This window comes from Ambystoma mexicanum, chromosome 4p (genome assembly GCF_040938575.1).
Source record: "Ambystoma mexicanum isolate Mex_15411 chromosome 4p, UKY_AmexF1_1, whole genome shotgun sequence".
Classification (NCBI taxonomy): Eukaryota; Metazoa; Chordata; class Amphibia; order Caudata; family Ambystomatidae; genus Ambystoma; species Ambystoma mexicanum.
Genome location: NC_090927.1, coordinates 231,673,507 through 231,690,945, shown reverse-complemented (window position 1 = coordinate 231,690,945; position 17,439 = coordinate 231,673,507). Strand labels below are relative to the sequence as shown.

The 17,439-nt window shown below is 50.4% G+C and overlaps 1 protein-coding gene across 2 annotated transcripts in view; it reads right to left on the bottom strand.

The window, feature by feature from the left end:
• PKHD1 (PKHD1 ciliary IPT domain containing fibrocystin/polyductin) overlaps nt 1–17,439 on the bottom strand; it is a 4,356,595-nt gene that overhangs the window by 1,653,882 nt on the left and 2,685,274 nt on the right. Inside the window, exon 50 of one of the 2 annotated variants that reach the window (XM_069605754.1) lies at nt 17,221–17,322. The exons of the other annotated variant lie outside the window; for it this stretch is intronic. Within the exon in view, the coding sequence (XP_069461855.1) occupies nt 17,221–17,322 (102 nt within the window). The remainder of the gene's footprint in view (nt 1–17,220; nt 17,323–17,439) is intronic. 2 annotated transcript variants of the gene reach the window in all.

The window sequence follows — 17,439 nt, the reverse complement described above, 5'->3', positions numbered from 1 at the left end:
CCGTATTCCATCACTTTGTAGATATTGCAAGGGTGGTGAGGAGTCTCGACAATGATGTGCTCCCCCTGGATAAATGGACTATAATTTATTAATGCCCACACCGTGGCCAGGAGTGCCTTCTCACAGGCATTGAATTTTTCCTCAAGAGAGCACAAAGCCTTGCTCGCCTATGAGGTGACGTTGTTAACCTTGTCATGCTTTTGATACAACACTGCTGTTAGGCAAGTATCTGAGAACCCTGTCTCCAAGAAGAACTCCTTGTTCATAATGGGGTAAGCCAAACAAGGAGCCTGGGAAAGGCTTCTTTTCAGTTGTTTATTTGCACCGGCTTGTTCCAGACCCCACTTCCACTTGACTGTGGCCTTTAATAAATGGACCATGGGTTGAGTGACCTCTGGATACACTTCAATTAACTTTTGACTATAATTAGTGAGTCCAGGAAGGCTTCTTAATTCTCTCAGAGTAGTAGGGTCTTTCCATTTCATTAAAGCTTCCACCTTCTTCACCTGGGTAATAAGACTGTCAAGGGTGATCTCGTGCCCTAAGAAGTTCACTCAGTCTTTCACCATTGTGCCTTCTGAAAAGACAGTTTTGCACTGGCTTTCTACAACTGTGTTAGAACAGAGTTGGTCTGCTATGTGTTCCTCCACAGTTGAGCTCTTGATCAGAATATCATATACTTAGGCCAGGTTTCCCCTTTTGCCCAATTGGGGCATGGGCTTATCTAGAAAGATGTTGAACTCATTTATGTATCCAAAGGGGAATTGGTTCCACATATATTGCTGCCCCCCGAAGGTAAAGTCAAGCTTGTACTGATCCTTCCCTACTGACGGGTACTGTCCAAATTCTGTTGATCAGGTCAATGGTGGTGTATACTTTGACCCCTGGATCTGTGCAAGCCCTTAATCGATATAGGGAAGGTGAAATCTTGACATGTGGACCGGTTCAACTACCTCAGGTCTGCGCATATTCTCCATTGGCCATTTGGTTTGAGTATCCTTGTACCGGGTTGTTGAAGGTACACTGCATCCGACAAATTATTCCACGGGATTCTAAATTCTTAATAATCTCAGTGAGTGGCTCTATGGACTGAGAGGTAACCGGTATTATTTCACCAATACTGCAGCCATCTCAGGGTTCCGTGGGTATGGTGGTTGAATCAATGGATGTGCGCCCGCAGTCGTATGAGACCACTGAAAAGATATCTTGGAATTCCAGGAAAACCTGTTTCAGCTTTTGTCTTTGCTCATCGGTCTTCCAGGCATCAGTAAGATTGATCTTTTCCTCGACCATCTGCTTGAAACCTGGAAAGACCTTGGGCATGGCAATGTCAGCAGTATACTCCAGTTGGGTGAAGAGATCTCTTTTGATTGTGTTTACCTGCACAGTAGGTTCCAGGAATTCTAGGAAGTGGTCCTTGACTCAGAATACTACCTCCTCCTTCCTGAGGTCACAGGTTACCTCTTCCACCCCGCAGCGGCAGGAAGAGTACACCAAGAAATGACCCCTTGCCTAGTAAATATCTTTTCTGGAGGAATACCGTTGCTGATGTCGAAAAAGTCATTTGGGATTAGTCCCATGATTTCATTACCTAAATCAATCGAATAATGCTGGGAATCAACCACCATTCCAATAAATGTCTCTTCACCCAAAGGGTTACTTCGAGGGTCGCTGTTATCCAACAATATGTGAATGGTTTTGTGTTCTAGGTCTACTAGACGTGTTGGAATTAAATACAAACCTTGTTGTTGGAGATGGGACTTTAATTTTATATAGGCATGCTGATGTTTGAGGTGCTGTCCTTGCTTAATTTTGAGGGGAATAGTGAATTGCTGCACCTGTCCTTGGATGGTAACCTCTTCTCGCACTTGAACTTCAACAGAATAAGGCAACAATTGAGCTGACTGGAATGCTTTTTCGGTGTTGTCAAAGCCCATGGGGTTACCCCTCCAGTTGTGACCACGAATTATTGTTAATTAGGTACGAATTTATTGTGAATCAGTTGAGAACATTTCTTACCACCCAACAATTAAGTTCTTTGCTTTGGTTGCCAATGGACATTTTTAGCACACACCTGCTAGGCAGGAGATATTTGGAGTTTCCAGATCTACTTCCAATTTGTCAATCAATTTGAATGTGGGAATGGTCTGATCTTTTGGGAGTTTCCTGAATAATCCTTTGCTGATGAAGCTCCTTCCATTAGTCAGGCATACTCTGGCGAGCACCAGCTCCTCCGCCTCATTTAACTGAATGGGGAAAAACAACTTTGTGCCCTTTTTCTGAATGTCAACAGACTTTTGCGGGTTCTTCTTTGCCTGGTTTCACAGGACTCAAGGTTTTTACTGATTTTGGACGGGTGTAATATTTTAGGGTGTTCCCTTCCACTGTGCATTGCCAGTTAAAACTGGGAGAAGGATTGATTTTCAAGAATTCTGAATGGTTCCCATCACCTGTTTGTTCTCCCACAGAGATGACACAGATGTCTGGGACTTGGTTATTCTTGAAATGGAATTCTACTTTCTCCGAAATTCGATCAATTATATGACAGGTACCATACATGCTTACATAATTGGAACTCATCTTTAATTTTATGGGGCGGTTAGTCTGGGTCCAGAGGACTTTGTTTACACAGTTGATCAGAGGTTATAACCTCCTCAGAAGATCGTTCCCCATTACACAAGGTGTGCCCTCTGAAGTCAAGACTATCACTGGGTGTTTTTGTCCCAATTTTGATTTTGATTGCCAGAGCCACAGTCGTTTTGACGGAAATATCATTCCTGTCAAAATTATGAAGTTGTCCAGGAAGTGGTGTGAGGGGAATTTGGTGGCCTTCCCCCCATCCTGAGTTTAGTTGGTCAAATGACTTTTTGGACAGGAGGGTTGCTTGGGATCCAGTATCCACCAGAGCTGATAATTCACACTGAGCCTGCACCTTGACCGGTACATAGAAACAGCCTTCTTTCTCCTCCATTGTTCAAGGAAAGTGTGAGTTATTTGCCTACCCGTTGGTCATTTTCTTAATATTGAACATTGTGTGAACTTGGGTGATTTTCTGTGTCGGAGATTGGGAATCTGAAAATAAAAGTTTCTAACTAACAATGGGTGGATTTTGGCACTCCTCTTTCCCCCCAATTCTTTGTTGTCCCCCTTTACTTGGAGGCAGTTGTCAGAACCTGTTTGGGGGAGGACACCACTGTTTCTATTCTGTCTGGCTCACATCTTTGCAGTAGAATAGTTTCTGGTTCTGGGTCGGTCTCCATACTTCCACTGTCCCACTCTGGTCTTTTGGGACCCATTTTACTTTGAGAGGGTCCCTCTGTTTCTGAAAGAGAAGGTCTGCTCACCTGAATCCTTCGGGGGCTCTTCTCTCTCAAAGGGGATAATCTTGAGGTCCTCCACAAAGTGGGTTCTTCTTTGGCCTCTCCTACTTACCTTTTTCTCTTTGTGTTCTAACTTTACAGGGGTAGAACAGTCACTTTGAGGCTGAGAGGATTACAGGGGTTCTGTCTGGGTGAGGAAGGAAGCTTCCTCGAGGGCTTGGCATCTCCCATCCACCTGGCCGCTTACTCAGGAACCTGTGGATTGTCAGGCATTTCCACCCATCATTCCCCGCCCCCAGCATCAGCACAAGGTGTTGGGAAATTATGGAAAGCTGGGTTAGGTTGAGGATTGAACTGAGCCCTCAGCATGGTCCCAGGTCATCGGTCAGTTGCTGGGTCTGTCGCTCCAGCTGCAAGACCTTTTCTGAGTTGTAGGTAGGTCTGGAGTCATACCTTTGCTGCTCTCGAAAAAGGGTAACTGCCCCTATTCCCGAAGTAATAATTTTCTATCCTGAATCTCCCGTATCCCGGATTCAGGGATCTGTTGTCCTGGAATCGGGGAGAGAAATGAGGGTTATTTTGGAAGTTCTGGTTTGGGGAAAATCTGGTGAAAATATTCAGGTTAGGGGGTGGAATGATACTTCTTTCCTGAGGGAAGTTGAGAGGGAAGTGGCCTGGGGTAGTACTTACCTGATTGGTCCTGCCCCCTGGGCCGGAGGAATGTATACATACCCCGGGTTGGCTTGTTACCCTTGTACCTAGGGCTTACATAGATGACAGGGTCCCAGGGATTATTGTTCTAGGCCCCTGTCTGTCTACCATTCAATTGGACTGGGTTGGGGGTCCCCTTTGCCTTCTAAATGTAGTTGTTGGCAAGAGGTTTGCTTTTAGGCTCCCCTGTAAACAGGTCCAAGGGAAGAGTAGTTCTCACCTCTGCCACCTTCGCAACAGCAGGTGAGTTAGATGGCTAAGGGGTTTTGGGGGCATTTTTATTCTCATTGTGCTTCTAGACCTCATAGATCCTGGCTTGCTTGTTCAATTACCCAGTCCAGGGTCCTGTGCTCATAAACGTCGGGCATCCGGCAGAGTAATTATGTATTTGGGAAGCGCATGGAAATAGGTGGTCTCAAACTCCCTACTATGTGTGTTCACTCGCCAGGAAATCTGAGCAAATGTGCTCCTTAGCTCCTGCACAAACTCCCACAGTGCCTGATCCTCCCCACATTGCAAATGATATGCAGCCTTACGGGCCTCCTGCGCAGTTCTTTGTGAGGAGAAATCTTTTAAAATGGCCACCTTATAGGTGGACCATTTATAATGATCCTGGTCCTCCAGTCCTGCAAAGAAACTGGAGTACTCAAGTGTGAATATCTGAAATTATGCCATCATCTGCTCATAAAGTTCCAGGTGTTTCAATACAGAAAACTGGGCATGCTTGGGGTATGGGGTCAGGGACCTCTTCATGGCCTTGATCTGCCTTATTGGGTCTTTCATAAAACCATTGCTCTGTTTCAAGGTCTTTTTCTTCCTCTGCAGCTGAGTCCATTCCCCTTCTGACTCCGAGCTGCTACTGGTACTCCATTCCCTGCCTTCTAGGTACTCCCTATCTCTATGAGACTGGGAATGTCCCCAAGAACCACAAGGTCTGGACTCCTCTTGTCTGTGACGCAGAGAAATGTCAGGGTCATTTCCCCTGTATTACCCTTTTGGCACAGGATAGAATACAGTTTCATCATCCCTCCTTCCAGTGAATCTGGGGAATCTCCCCCTTTCCCCTGAATGTATGGAGGTTTTTAATATGTCCTTCCTAGGTTGAGGGTCTGGCTGTTCTCCTTAATCAAAGTGGACAAGTTGGTCTCTTTGTAGTCTCATCATGAGCCAAAATAACTCCCTGAATTACTTGTCATAGGAGTTTTCATGGTGTGAAGTACTTACAATATTCCTTTTGGTCTCCCAGGACACACTGTTCCAGCGCCCTTCCATTCAATGTGTTAGAGGTGAATACTCATCAGGATCAGACAGGAATTGGCCTTCTGGATCAGTAGGACTAAACCTGGGTAAGTCCAGCTGCCTCATGCCCACCATTTTATCTAAAGGCGGTCTGTATGAGGTCAGTTCCCCTTTGTGTATGGGAAATTGTGGATACCTGCCTGAGGTCTCTTATCTCTTATGGGAGGGGCGTCTCTCCTTGATCAGAATGATCATACCCTGACTGATCAGGGTGTCTCAATGCCTGTTTATATTTCCTATTTCCCTCATTTAATTTTTCATTTTCTGACCTTTCTCTGTCCAGATTTCCTCCTGGTACCTGTAAGGAACTCATGGTGGCAACAGTAAAGACAGACACACGTGATCACAGTTCCAGGGTGTTTATTAACCTGTATAAATAGTTTGGAAAAACACCTGATCTAAACCTAAATAAAAGATGGGAGCAAGCTTCGTCCATCCAACAATAATAAGGCAGTCCTAGTAGTGTCTTTGGCAAATAAAAAGAGCCTATAATAAAAAACCTATTGCCATTCCTTACGCTAAATACAAAAGAGGTGTGGGATATTGGTCTTAAGAAAGAAGGAAGTGTTCACAAATAATAAGTCAGGATGAAATAGTCAGGGTCACCCTTCCCCACGAGTTCAGCATGGGATAAGGTTGGATTTTGGAGCACAGCACACACTTGAGCTTTCCCAACACGCGAGCCAGCAGTTCCGCTCTCAGCAATCAAGGCCTTCAGTGGTTAAGTCTTTTTTCTACAAAACTTTTCTTGCTACGGTGGGCCTGATGTATCAAAATAATCAACAAAAGTTATTTTCTGCTTGCATGTCGGGTGATGTCTTTTCACCCTTGGGTCCCCCTCTTTTAGGAGCAGATCCCTAGAAAGCTCCTTGATAGTACCAGGACATCTGGTAGCTATATTTTCCCATTTCCGAGGGCCTGAAAGGTTCAAAGTAAAAGATTCAACAAAAGGCTCTAGAGTTATTTTCGGGTTTGACTTGGGTGAAAACTCTTCACCTCTGGGTTCCCCCTCTTCCGGGCTCAGACCCCACTCGAATATTAGCTGTTCTTTGTCTGGTGTCACTCTCTTATGGCATGCATTCAAAAAGGTTTTCCCTCTTGTACTTTGCTTTGTTGCATTCACGGGTTTGTGGGTGTTGGCTTCTCACCCTTGGAACTCCCTCTTTTGTGAGCAGATCCTACTCAACTATTCACCTCCCTCAATCGGGTTCACTATGGCTTTCAACACAATCTTCTTTGTGTCATTCGCAAATCTTAAGGTCTTTTAAACAGTTCACTGTGGACATCCCTCGGTCGGGTTCACTCTTGTCAGTATTGGTCGTTCTGACCGAATGTAATGGTTCGCATGAACCATTAGGTCTAAAAATGCTACCACCAAAGGTTCGAACATCAAAAGTTCGATCCTTTGGTGGTAGCAATGTAAAAATAAAAAACCAGGGGCTGTGTGGGTGTCCCCCGCATCGCCCCGCTCACTATACTTTATAGTAAGTGAGATTTGTTTATTTTGGGGGTGTTGGTGGGGGTGTGATGGGGGTGTGTGTTATAGGTGTGTTGTGTGTGTGGGTGTGAGTATGTATGTGTGTTTGTATGAGAAGGGTGCAAACCTTTGGTAGTTCGCACCTTTCTCATGCAAACGTTCCGGCCATGGCAAATTCTGCCGCGGTCGGATCACTAAGAACCCTCTTGTCAACACACAGTATTTCGGGACTTTAGACTTCGCCCCTTTGATATGATATGATATTCTATTTAGAGCGCCTATACACAAGTGTTTCAGCATCCCTCTTTCGGGTTCACTCTAGTCAATCGTGCTTTTCTCATTCTACTCTTACAATGCTAGATTCACACCCCTTAGCTTCACAATCATCTGTTGGTCGAAGACTTTCTCGACTGTACTGAGGATTTTACAAGTCCCCTGTATGACCACTCTGACCTCCTTCTCACCTTTCCCAATGCCTTCTGGTTACAGTAGTTTCAACAATCGGGTACTCAGCCAGAGTTTCCTAAGTGAGCACCCATATGGTGCAGGACTCCTCTGTTGCTGGTTTTACCCCTTTTTGAGTCAATAGTTATTTTAACCTTTCAAAGTTCAATTAGGCATTTGCTACTTTTCATTCAACACAGTTCGGTTTCTTATTGACTCTTCCCTCGACTCACCGGCTGTGATGAACCGCTTGGTTTTCTTTCTCTTTGGAGTCGAGGTTGGTACCACGGAGACAGCGTCTCTCCCCGGCTTGGTTATCAGTAGAGGAGGGTCTTACATACCGTTGACATCTGTTGAAACACACACTGGTTATTGTTTACGGTCTTATGATTCCTTTTGCAGAGGTTGCACTGGCCTTGTTACCCTCTCGGTATGCGCCGTCTTCCTCCTCCTATTGAACTGCTGTGCTGAGTTAGCTCTCTCAATGTGAGGTCTGCCTTGCTCTTCGTATGCTCTTCTGCTCCACCTTTTATCCCTGTAGGGAAAGGAAAGGGCAGTCAAGTGTGTGCGATTTTGGTCAATTGCCTGACTTTGTCAGACCCTTCCTTCGGTGGGGACATGTCAGGTAAACAGTTTTTGTGTGAGTGTATTGTTTATCATTGTGTGGAAAAGTATTCATGTCGGAAAAGGGTGTGGTAGAAATTCCAGGTATCCTACGGGATAGGAGGAGGAAGAGGTGTTATATGAAATTATAGCCCTCATACAAGGGGGTTTGGTAAATTCAGAAGGGCAAGATTTGTAGGGTTTAGGAAGCAAACGGGAATGACCAGGAGTATTGTCGGAAAATAAACAGGGGTGATTGTGGGAATGATAGTGTTTCGTCCAAATAGATTGGGAGTGTGAAAAACCATAATCAGAGGGACTTGGAGAAGAATGACTGGGAGTGTTCGTATAGGAATCAGAAACACAGGGATTCTGGGAGTTGTGGTTTTTTAGTGTAACAGGGTTTGGGTTCCTTGGGGATTTAGGTAGGGGTCATTGGATTTGGGTAAGGGAAATTATTTGGGTGGAAGAGAGGTAGACGTCGAACAACCTATGAAGGCCTCAGGGACTTCATCCTCCTCGCCGTCATCCGTGGTGTAATACAGTGTCTCACCTGGGGCATTTCTGCAAGCACCACCCTGGGTTCCCCCATCCATGTGACCCCTTCTCGCTCTTTCACCCCCAGGAGTAGTGATCTGCGCATGTCAGCCCTTCCTTGACCACCTGAACAGGGGAATCGTGAGGTCCGCTTGGGAGAATACCGCCAGGTTTCTCACATACCTCAAGAGATGAACTTTTAGCTTTGACACTGATGGTTAGTTGGCTTCAAGTGCCCTGCCAATCTATTCCTCACTGCCTGAACCTCTTGCTGAGGACTTAATTTTCCCTTTGAGCTTGTTGTGAAATGCACGCCTGCTCCCAGCACTTTTCTTTGAAACTGACTACTTCTTTCTCCTGAGCATATCTATCAGGGGCAGCCTGCAATAGGTCAGTTCTAAATGCCTCAAATGCTCTAGACGCTCTGTATTTTCTTCTTTCATCTTGGTGAGTGCCTGGAACTCAGGATCAAGCTTTTCTGTATCCATCTTGAATTGGTTTACATTTAGTAAGTAGACACTATTACCCTGCTGTAAACTATTTATTTCACCAGTTGCATTTTCTGATGTTTTAAAGCCTTTAAATTTTGGTGCAACTAGTCAAATTTGTTCTGGGAGTGAACCCCTTTTATAATTAACTGGTTATTTTCATATTTCAATTCCTTGATGATTTGCTTGGAAGTCAATATTTCCTCCATCAATGCCCTACTATGAACCGTCTGATCATTCAATTTACCTTGAATGTGGGTTACAGTTTCTGCACACTCGGTATAGGTGTCTTGGAGTGCAGCAAACTGTTTCTCACTCTGCACTGGTTTGCAAATGAGTATTTATCTCATTCTCCAGTTGAAAAAGGCTTTCATTTTTCTCCTGTATTTGTTCACATGAGTGCTGAGCCTTTTTTGGGGCCTTAGTTTGACTCAAGACACTGGTATCTTTTATTTGCAACCACTCTTCAGCTTATTGCAAATATAAATATAAATCGGCCTTGAGTTGAGCCATTTCAATCTGTTGCTCACGCCTAGTTTGGGTAGTGAATCTCCCACCTTCAAGCCAAATGTCAATTCCTTCTGATTTAATCTTGTGCATCATTTTAGCTTGCCAGCTCCCCTCATCCGCCTCTGCCCACTCTCCACGAATGAATAGCTTGGTGAGGAGATGTTTCCTGGCATCCCACTCATCTATGGTAGTCATTTTAAAATTACTTTTTGCAATTTGTATGGGACTTCCTTTGCATGGGGGTAAAATCCCCCTAGTCCTACTTAATTTCCACTTAGAATGCCAAATCAAAATCTTAGTCAATCTTAAGTTTTCACCTATCCACCTCTCTGGAACTCCTATGTCAAGTTCTCGTGGCACTTTAACAAAGCAAATATGACTTTCCTTCAACCTTAAAGCATCAAAATGAATAGCTAGTCACAATGCCCTTGTCATAAGCCCCCAATGTGTAACATTTTTATTTTATTTTTTTAATTGCTTTGGTTGAATTCTCAACTTTTCAACAGTTTAATATACACAGCTTTATAATAACACATTTTAACACCTTGTTACAATACATTCACAGCATCGAATTCGCAAGCAAAATTCAAGATTTAATATTCTTCAAATTTAAATTCATATTTCCAAAGCGTTCTAAAAATGGGAACATTGCTTAATTGGTGTTTACTCTGGTAAAAATCAACACAGTCAATTGATACCCTACAATAGATTCAAACGTCACAGAGGCCAATTCATGGAATTAATGTGCGCTGAAAATTCCTGTGCAAGCGTGCGAATCGCAGTGCAAGTGCGAAAATCGCAGTGCAAGTGCGAAAATCACAGCAAAACCCACACACTTCGATTCATGGAAGTCCGTGCGTGAGTAACATCTGGGATGTGCACTGAAAATCTGCATGGCGCACGCCGGCGCACAGGTCAACTAACGGCGTGCGCTACGGCCACAGCGAAAGCGCACATAGCACGGCGCACATAACAAAAGTAGGCGTAACACGGGGTGTGACACGCAGCATGGGGAACAACTCGTGAAAATGTGGGCGTCACAGGGGAAGTACAGGAGGCAAGTGCGCGGAACGCCCACATGCTAGCCTACAACACGTATTCATGGAATCGAATAGGGAAAAACAGCGCACGGGCAAAGATGCGCACAGGCCTAAACACGTCCGCCACACGAAGGCAGGCGGTAGCGTCCCTGCGCATGAAAAAAATGTGAGCAAAAATGTGCGCTAACAAAAAGCACGTATATACAGCTCTGATGAATGTCCCATACTGTGGCCCTCTAGGACACATGACGTGCAAAGGGGTACGCGACAAACACCGACACCCGCTGTGTCAAAAATAGCATGTGCGTGTATTTTGGGGGTGCGCGGGAAGTTTCACACGCGATTGGCCTTGGGCGAGTGGGGTACGTGTAAATCTGGGGTTCGCGTGAAGTTTCACACGCGATTGGCCTGGGTATGTGGAAATCTGGGGTTCGCTCTAGACCCTCCACGGCCCCTGCAGGCAGCCCACAACACAGGGGACTACCCTGCACCCCTGGTCATGTCCCGCAGGCAGCCCATCCACCATGGGCATGCCCCCAGGCAAGCCACATGTCAGCTTGCACTACTGACCACCAATGCATGACCCCCTCCACCCCCACCCCCCAGCACTGAGGGGCACCTGCCAGCAGGCCCCCACTCATGTCCCTCTCATGTCCCCGAGCACCCCCACCCTCCAGCAGGCAGGGCACCTGCCAGCAGGCCCCCACTCATGTCCCACTCATGTCCCCTTGCACTCCCACCCCCCAGCAGTGCAGGGCACCAGCCAGCAGGCCCCCACTCATGTCCCACTCATGTCCCCTTGCACCCCCACCCCCCAGCAGTGCAGGGCACCTGCCAGCAGGCCCCCACACATGTCCCCTTGCACCCCCACCCCCAGCACTGAGGGGCACCTGCCAGCAGGCCCCCACTCATGTCCCCCAGCACCCCCACCCCCCAGCAGTGCAGGGCACCTGCCAGCAGGCCCCCACTCATGTCCCCCAGCACCCCCACCCCCCAGCAGGGAGGGGCACCTGCCAGCAGGCCCCCACTCATGTCCCCCAGCACCCCAACCCCCCAGCAGTGCAGGGCACCTGCCAGCAGGCCCCCACGCGTGTCCTACTCATGTCCCCAGGCACCCCCAACCCCCAGCAGTGCAGGGCACCTGCCAGCAGGCCCCCACTCATGTCCCCCAGCACCCCCACACCCCAGCAGTGAGGGACACCTGCCAGCAGGCCCCCACTCATGTTCCCCAGCACCTCCACCCCCCAGCAGTGCAGGGCACCTGCCAGCAGGCCCCCACTCATGTCCCACTCATGTCCCCTTGCACCCCCACCGCCCAGCAGTGCAGGGCACCTGCCAGCAGGCCCCCACTCATGTCCCCCAGAACCCCCCTGCAGTGCAGGGCACCTGCCAGCAGGCCCCCACTCATGTCCCCCAGCACCCGCACCCCCCAGCACTGAGGGGCACCTGCCAGCAGGCTCCCACTCATGTCCCCCAGCACCCCCACCCCAGCAGTGAGGGACACCTGCCAGCAGGCCCCCACTCGTGTCCCCCAGCACACCCACCCACCAGCAGTGCAGGGCACCTGCCAGCAGGCCCCCACTCATGTGCCACTCATGTCCCCCTGCACCCCCAACCCCCAGCAGTGCAGAGCACCTGCCAGCAGGCCCCCACTCATGTACCCTTGCACCCCCACCCCCAGCACTGAGGGGCAGTGCAGGGCACCTGCCAGCAGGCCCCCACTCATGTTCCCTTGCACCCCTACCCACCAGCAAGGAGGGGCACCTGCCAGCAGGCCCCCACTCATGTCCCCACAGGACCCCCACCCCCCAGCAGTGCAGGGCACCTGCCAGCAGGCCCCCACTCATGTCTCCCAGCACACCCACCCCCCAGCAGTAATGGGCACCTGCCAGCAGGCCCCCACTCATGTCCCCCAGCACCCCCACCCCCCAGCAGTGCAGGGCTCCTGCCAGCAGGCCCCCACTCTTGTCCCACTCATGTCCCCTTGCACTCCCACCCACCAGCACTGAGGGGCACCTGCCAGCAGGCCCCCACTCATGTCCCCCAGCACCCCCACACCCCAGCAGTGCAGGGCACCTGCCAGCAGGCCCCCACTCATGTCCCCCAGCACCCCCACACCCCAGCAGTGAGGGGTACCTGCCAGCAGGCCCCCACTCATGTCCCCCAGCACCCCAACCCCCCAGCAGTGCAGGGCACCTGCCAGCAGGCCCCCACGCGTGTCCCACTCATGTCCCCCAGCACCCCTAACCCCCAGCAGTGATGGGAACCTGCCAGCAGGCCCCCACTCATGTCCCCCAGCACCCCCACCCCCCAGCAGTGAGGGACACCTGCCAGCAGGCCCCCACTCATGTCCCCCAGCACCCGCACCCCCCAGCACTGAGGGGCACCTGCCAGCAGGCTCCCACTCATGTCCCCCAGGACCCCCACCCACCAGCAGTGCAGGGCACCTGCCAGCAGGCCCCCACTCATGTGCCACTCATGTCCCCTTGCACCCCCACCCCCCAGCAGTGCAGAGCACCTGCCAGCAGGCCCCCACTCATGTCCCCTTGCACCCCCACCACCCAGCAGTGCAGGGCACCTGCCAGCAGGCCACCACTCATGTCCCCTTGCACCCCTACCCACCAGCAAGGAGGGGCACCTGCCAGCAGGCCCCCACTCATGTCCCCAGAGGACCCCCACCCCCCAGCAGTGCAGGGCACCTGCCAGCAGGCCCCCACTCATGTCTCCCAGCACCCCCACCGCCCAGCAGTAAGGGGCACCTGCCAGCAGGCCCCCACTCATGTCCCCCAGCACCCCCACCCCCCAGCAGTGCAGGGCTCCTGCCAGCAGGCCCCCACTCTTGTCCCACTCATGTCCCCTTGCACTCCCACCCCCCAGCACTGAGGGGCACCTGCTAGAAGGCCCACACTCATGTCCCCCAGCACCCCCACACCCCAGCAGTGCAGGGCACCTGCCAGCAGGCCCCCACTCATGTCCCCCAGCACCCCCACACCCCAGCAGTGAGGGGCACCTGCCAGCAGGACCCCACTCATGTCCCCCAGCACCCCCACCCCCCAGCAGTGCAGGGCACCTGCCAGCAGGCCCCCACTCATGTCCACCAGCACCCCTGCCCCCCAGCAGTGAAATGGCGATCTCATGAGACAAAGCAAAAGTCAACTATGTACATCAACACACGTCAGCCACACGAAGGCAGGCGGTAGCGTCCCTGCGCATTAAAAAAATGTGCGCTAACAAAAAGCACGTATATACAGCTCTGATGAATGTCCCATACTGTGTCCCTCTAGGACAAATGACGTGCAAAGGGGTACGCGACAAACACGGACACCCGCTGTGTCAAAAATAGTGTGTGCGTGTATTTCAGGGGTGCGCAGGAAGTTTCACACGCGATTGGGCCTGGGCAAGCAGGGTACGTGTATTTCAGGGGCTCGCAGGAAGTTTTACATGCGATTGGGCCTGGGCGAGCGGGGTACGTGTATTACTGGGGTGGGCGGGGAAGTACAGGAGGCAAGTGTGCGGAACGGCCACACGCTCGCCTACAACACGTACTAAGCGTGCGCCAAAAAAGACACGCCAATCCGGAAAGACGTACGCCAGCAGGAAGCAGGTGTACGTCGACCCGCGCAGCATAAAAGTGCGTGTAAACAACAAACAAGCTCAGACACCAGGTTGAATATACCGTTCCTAGCAGCAGTGTCCGTAGGATACCGCAGGAGGAGGAGGAGGATAGTCAGGGCCAGAATTTTTACACCCAGAACAAGCCTTTTTGGGATGCCTGATGACCAGGTATATGGGAGGTACAGGTTTCCACCTCACATAATACTCAACCTGGTCAGTGAGTGGGAGGATGACCTCACATCACCCACCCTGTGCTTCCAAGCACTCGGCCCCCTGCAGAAGGTCCTCAATGTACTGCACTTCTTGGCCACTGGATCATTTCAACCGACAACTGCTATAGTGGGGGGGGTGTCACAGGCCACGCAGTCATGCTGCCTACACCAGGTGTTGGCCATCATGACTGCACACCCTTCAGTCCGCAGGCACATATACCTGCCCAGAACACCTGCAGAAAGGCAGGCTGTCGTCCAGGACTTTTACAGGGTGGCACACTTCCCCAGAGTGCTAGGTGCCATTGATTGCACCCATGTGGCTCTACGTCACCCCAGGGCATCAGAGTACATTTACAGAAACCGCAAGCACTGGCATTCCATCAACGTCCAGTTAGTATGTTATGCCAAGGGAATCATCACCTCAGTTTATGCCAACTATCCAGGGCCCACCCATGACAGTTTCATTTACAGAATGTCAACCCTAGACCGGGACCTAGAAGCTGGGCGGCATGGCGATACATGGCTGCTCGGTGGGTATAAATGCCACAGCATATGCATGCATGTCAGATACTGAGCAATGTCACAACCCCACTAATGATACCCATCACCACGTCCACAGGGGACAGTGCCTACCCTCTGAGCACCCACATGATGACGCCAATTGGGAACCCCGCCACGCCACCCGAAGTAAGATACAACACAGCCCATATTGCAACCGGGGCATAGTGGAACGCACATTCGGAGTGCTCGCTCCCTTGACCATACTGGCGGGCAGCTGTTATACGCTCCCCCAGTAGTGTGCAGGATCACAGTGGCAGCATGTGTCCTGCACAACGTTGCAACATGCCGGGGCCTGCCGGTGGACATGGTGGTGCCTCCACATCCCCAACCACAAGCACGCCTGCTGCGCATGGGAGGGGAAAGGGCACGGGGTGAGGCAGCCCGTACACAGCTGGTGGATAATTACTTCACCTAAAATCATACCCCTGTGGAGTGCACACAGCTCTGGCACATGCTAGCTGACAATCAATGATGATGACATAAGGGACAGTCAACTGTCACAACCAAACCAGCCTGAGATTGGTCACCTGGAAGTGTTACATTTTGTGCCCTACTTACACAAACACCACCAATGCTGTGTCATCAAAAGACACACTTCTATGCTGCAATAATTATTACCCCCTTGCAAAATACAACATGACAACAGTGCCATGTCACCCAAACCCTCCCCAGCACCGCCACCCAACACACCATGGCATGTTATGCTATGTGAGAGCAAACAACGCAATCCCCAAAACATCACACAAGTGTCAAAGTACAGTGTCCTCAATGGAAACTGCCCACACACAATAGGCTCCCAGTAATGTAGAACTAACAACACACATGACCAAATACTTACCAACAATTCAATGCAGCTACACAACCTCAAACATAGCATAAACATGACAGTCCTAAGTTAAAGTAGTGGTAGTCTTACAACCTGGTCATGCCAGCACATCGGCCACTTCCAACTGTACAGTGCTGCTGCCACGCAAATGTCCAAGTGCACTGCTTACAACATGAACTCCATCTCCAAAGTAGACGGCCTTGTGAAGACATGAGGAATTAACCTGCAAATTAGGCGAAAGACATGGATGCACAAGCACATAGCAATACACCATGCAGTGTACAATTCAACAACAATATCCACTACGAATGTATACACAGTATTGACTACAGATGGCCCACACAGCCCATGGGAGTCCTACATCACCGTGTAAGTCAATGTCACTTGGGCACACCCTTTGCAAGCCCATGGAAACGGGAAGCAGGAGGGGTGTGTGTATCACGAACCCAAGCATCTAACCCAAACTCAGGACAAGCCTGCATGTGCCCAGCCAGAATACAGTGGATGCCCATGGGAGCCACACAAGGCAACACACTGCAAACAAACAAAAACAAGGGGGGGGCACCCAGGAGGTCCGAAGACAGGGTGCGCACCAACACCCACCTGTGTGGATGTTGGAAAAAAAAACACCTCCATGGGCTCATGGCCTGCACGGCTATGCCAATGTGGGAGAACTGCTGCTGTCGCTATCATCACCCTCTGCTGCTGCCACAGGAGGTGGTGGTGCAATGGGAGGCAGCCCACGCAAAGCCCTAGTATGGTCCTCCATGGCAGCAAGCATGCAAGTGTGGAAGGTCTCGTTTTGGAGGATTATAGTGCGGAGATCCCCATGCAGCACCTGATGGATCTCCTCCCGAGTTGCCTGCATCTCAGCTGAGAGCGAACGTGTGAGCCGCTCCAGCTGCCAGCCACTGTTCTGTCCTCAAGTTAGTGGAAGCCTCAAGGTCAACAAGAGTCTCCCTGAGGTGATGGAGTTCTACCCTCAGGGCTCCCCTGTGGCCCTGGGACTCTATTGATATCGATTGGAGTAGAGTCTCCAGTGCCGCCCGTCTGTCCCTGTTGGACGCCAACATGTCCTCCCTGTGTGATTGGCAAATGGAGTCTGTTGCCTGCTGTAGTAGCTCCATCTGCCTGTCAGGGAGGACAATGGAAGTGGCCACCCTCTCCATTGCTTGAGCCATCATCTCAACTGATGCTGCCTGTTGGGTTGCCATACCATAAATGGATTGTTCCCATGCGGTATTGCCTGGTGGCGTATGGCCACCGCATCGGTGGGTACCACACCTGTTTGGGGCAAGGCGGTCTGCGCCTTGCTGTGCCGACACTGCCTGAGGCTGCAGGACTACATTCCCCCTCTGATCTGCTGGCCCAGGAACAGGATCAGATGTTGTGGAGTGTGACCCTGCATCCGTAACCACCAAAGGCGGACTTACCAACACTGACATCCCCATAGAGGGTTCTACCCCTGGTACAGGTGGGTTGGACAGAACAGAATCCCTGCCAAAAACACTAACCAATCAACACATGAATAGAGGTCTGGGGAGGTAGAATGTTCTGCAGCAAGATTGGGTTCTCACCCATCACCACACCACGACCCCCACTGGTGCCTGGTCCTGCCTGAGATTCCTCCTGGGTCTGCACCATCTCCTCAACCTCAACAGCAATAAGTGCGTCATCCCCTGCAAAAACATGAAAGACACAAAATGGAAACAGGCATTAGCACCACAGCACACAAATAGGCCTGACAAGCTACAGAACCACTACATGATTTACACGATTTACACATGTCCCACATG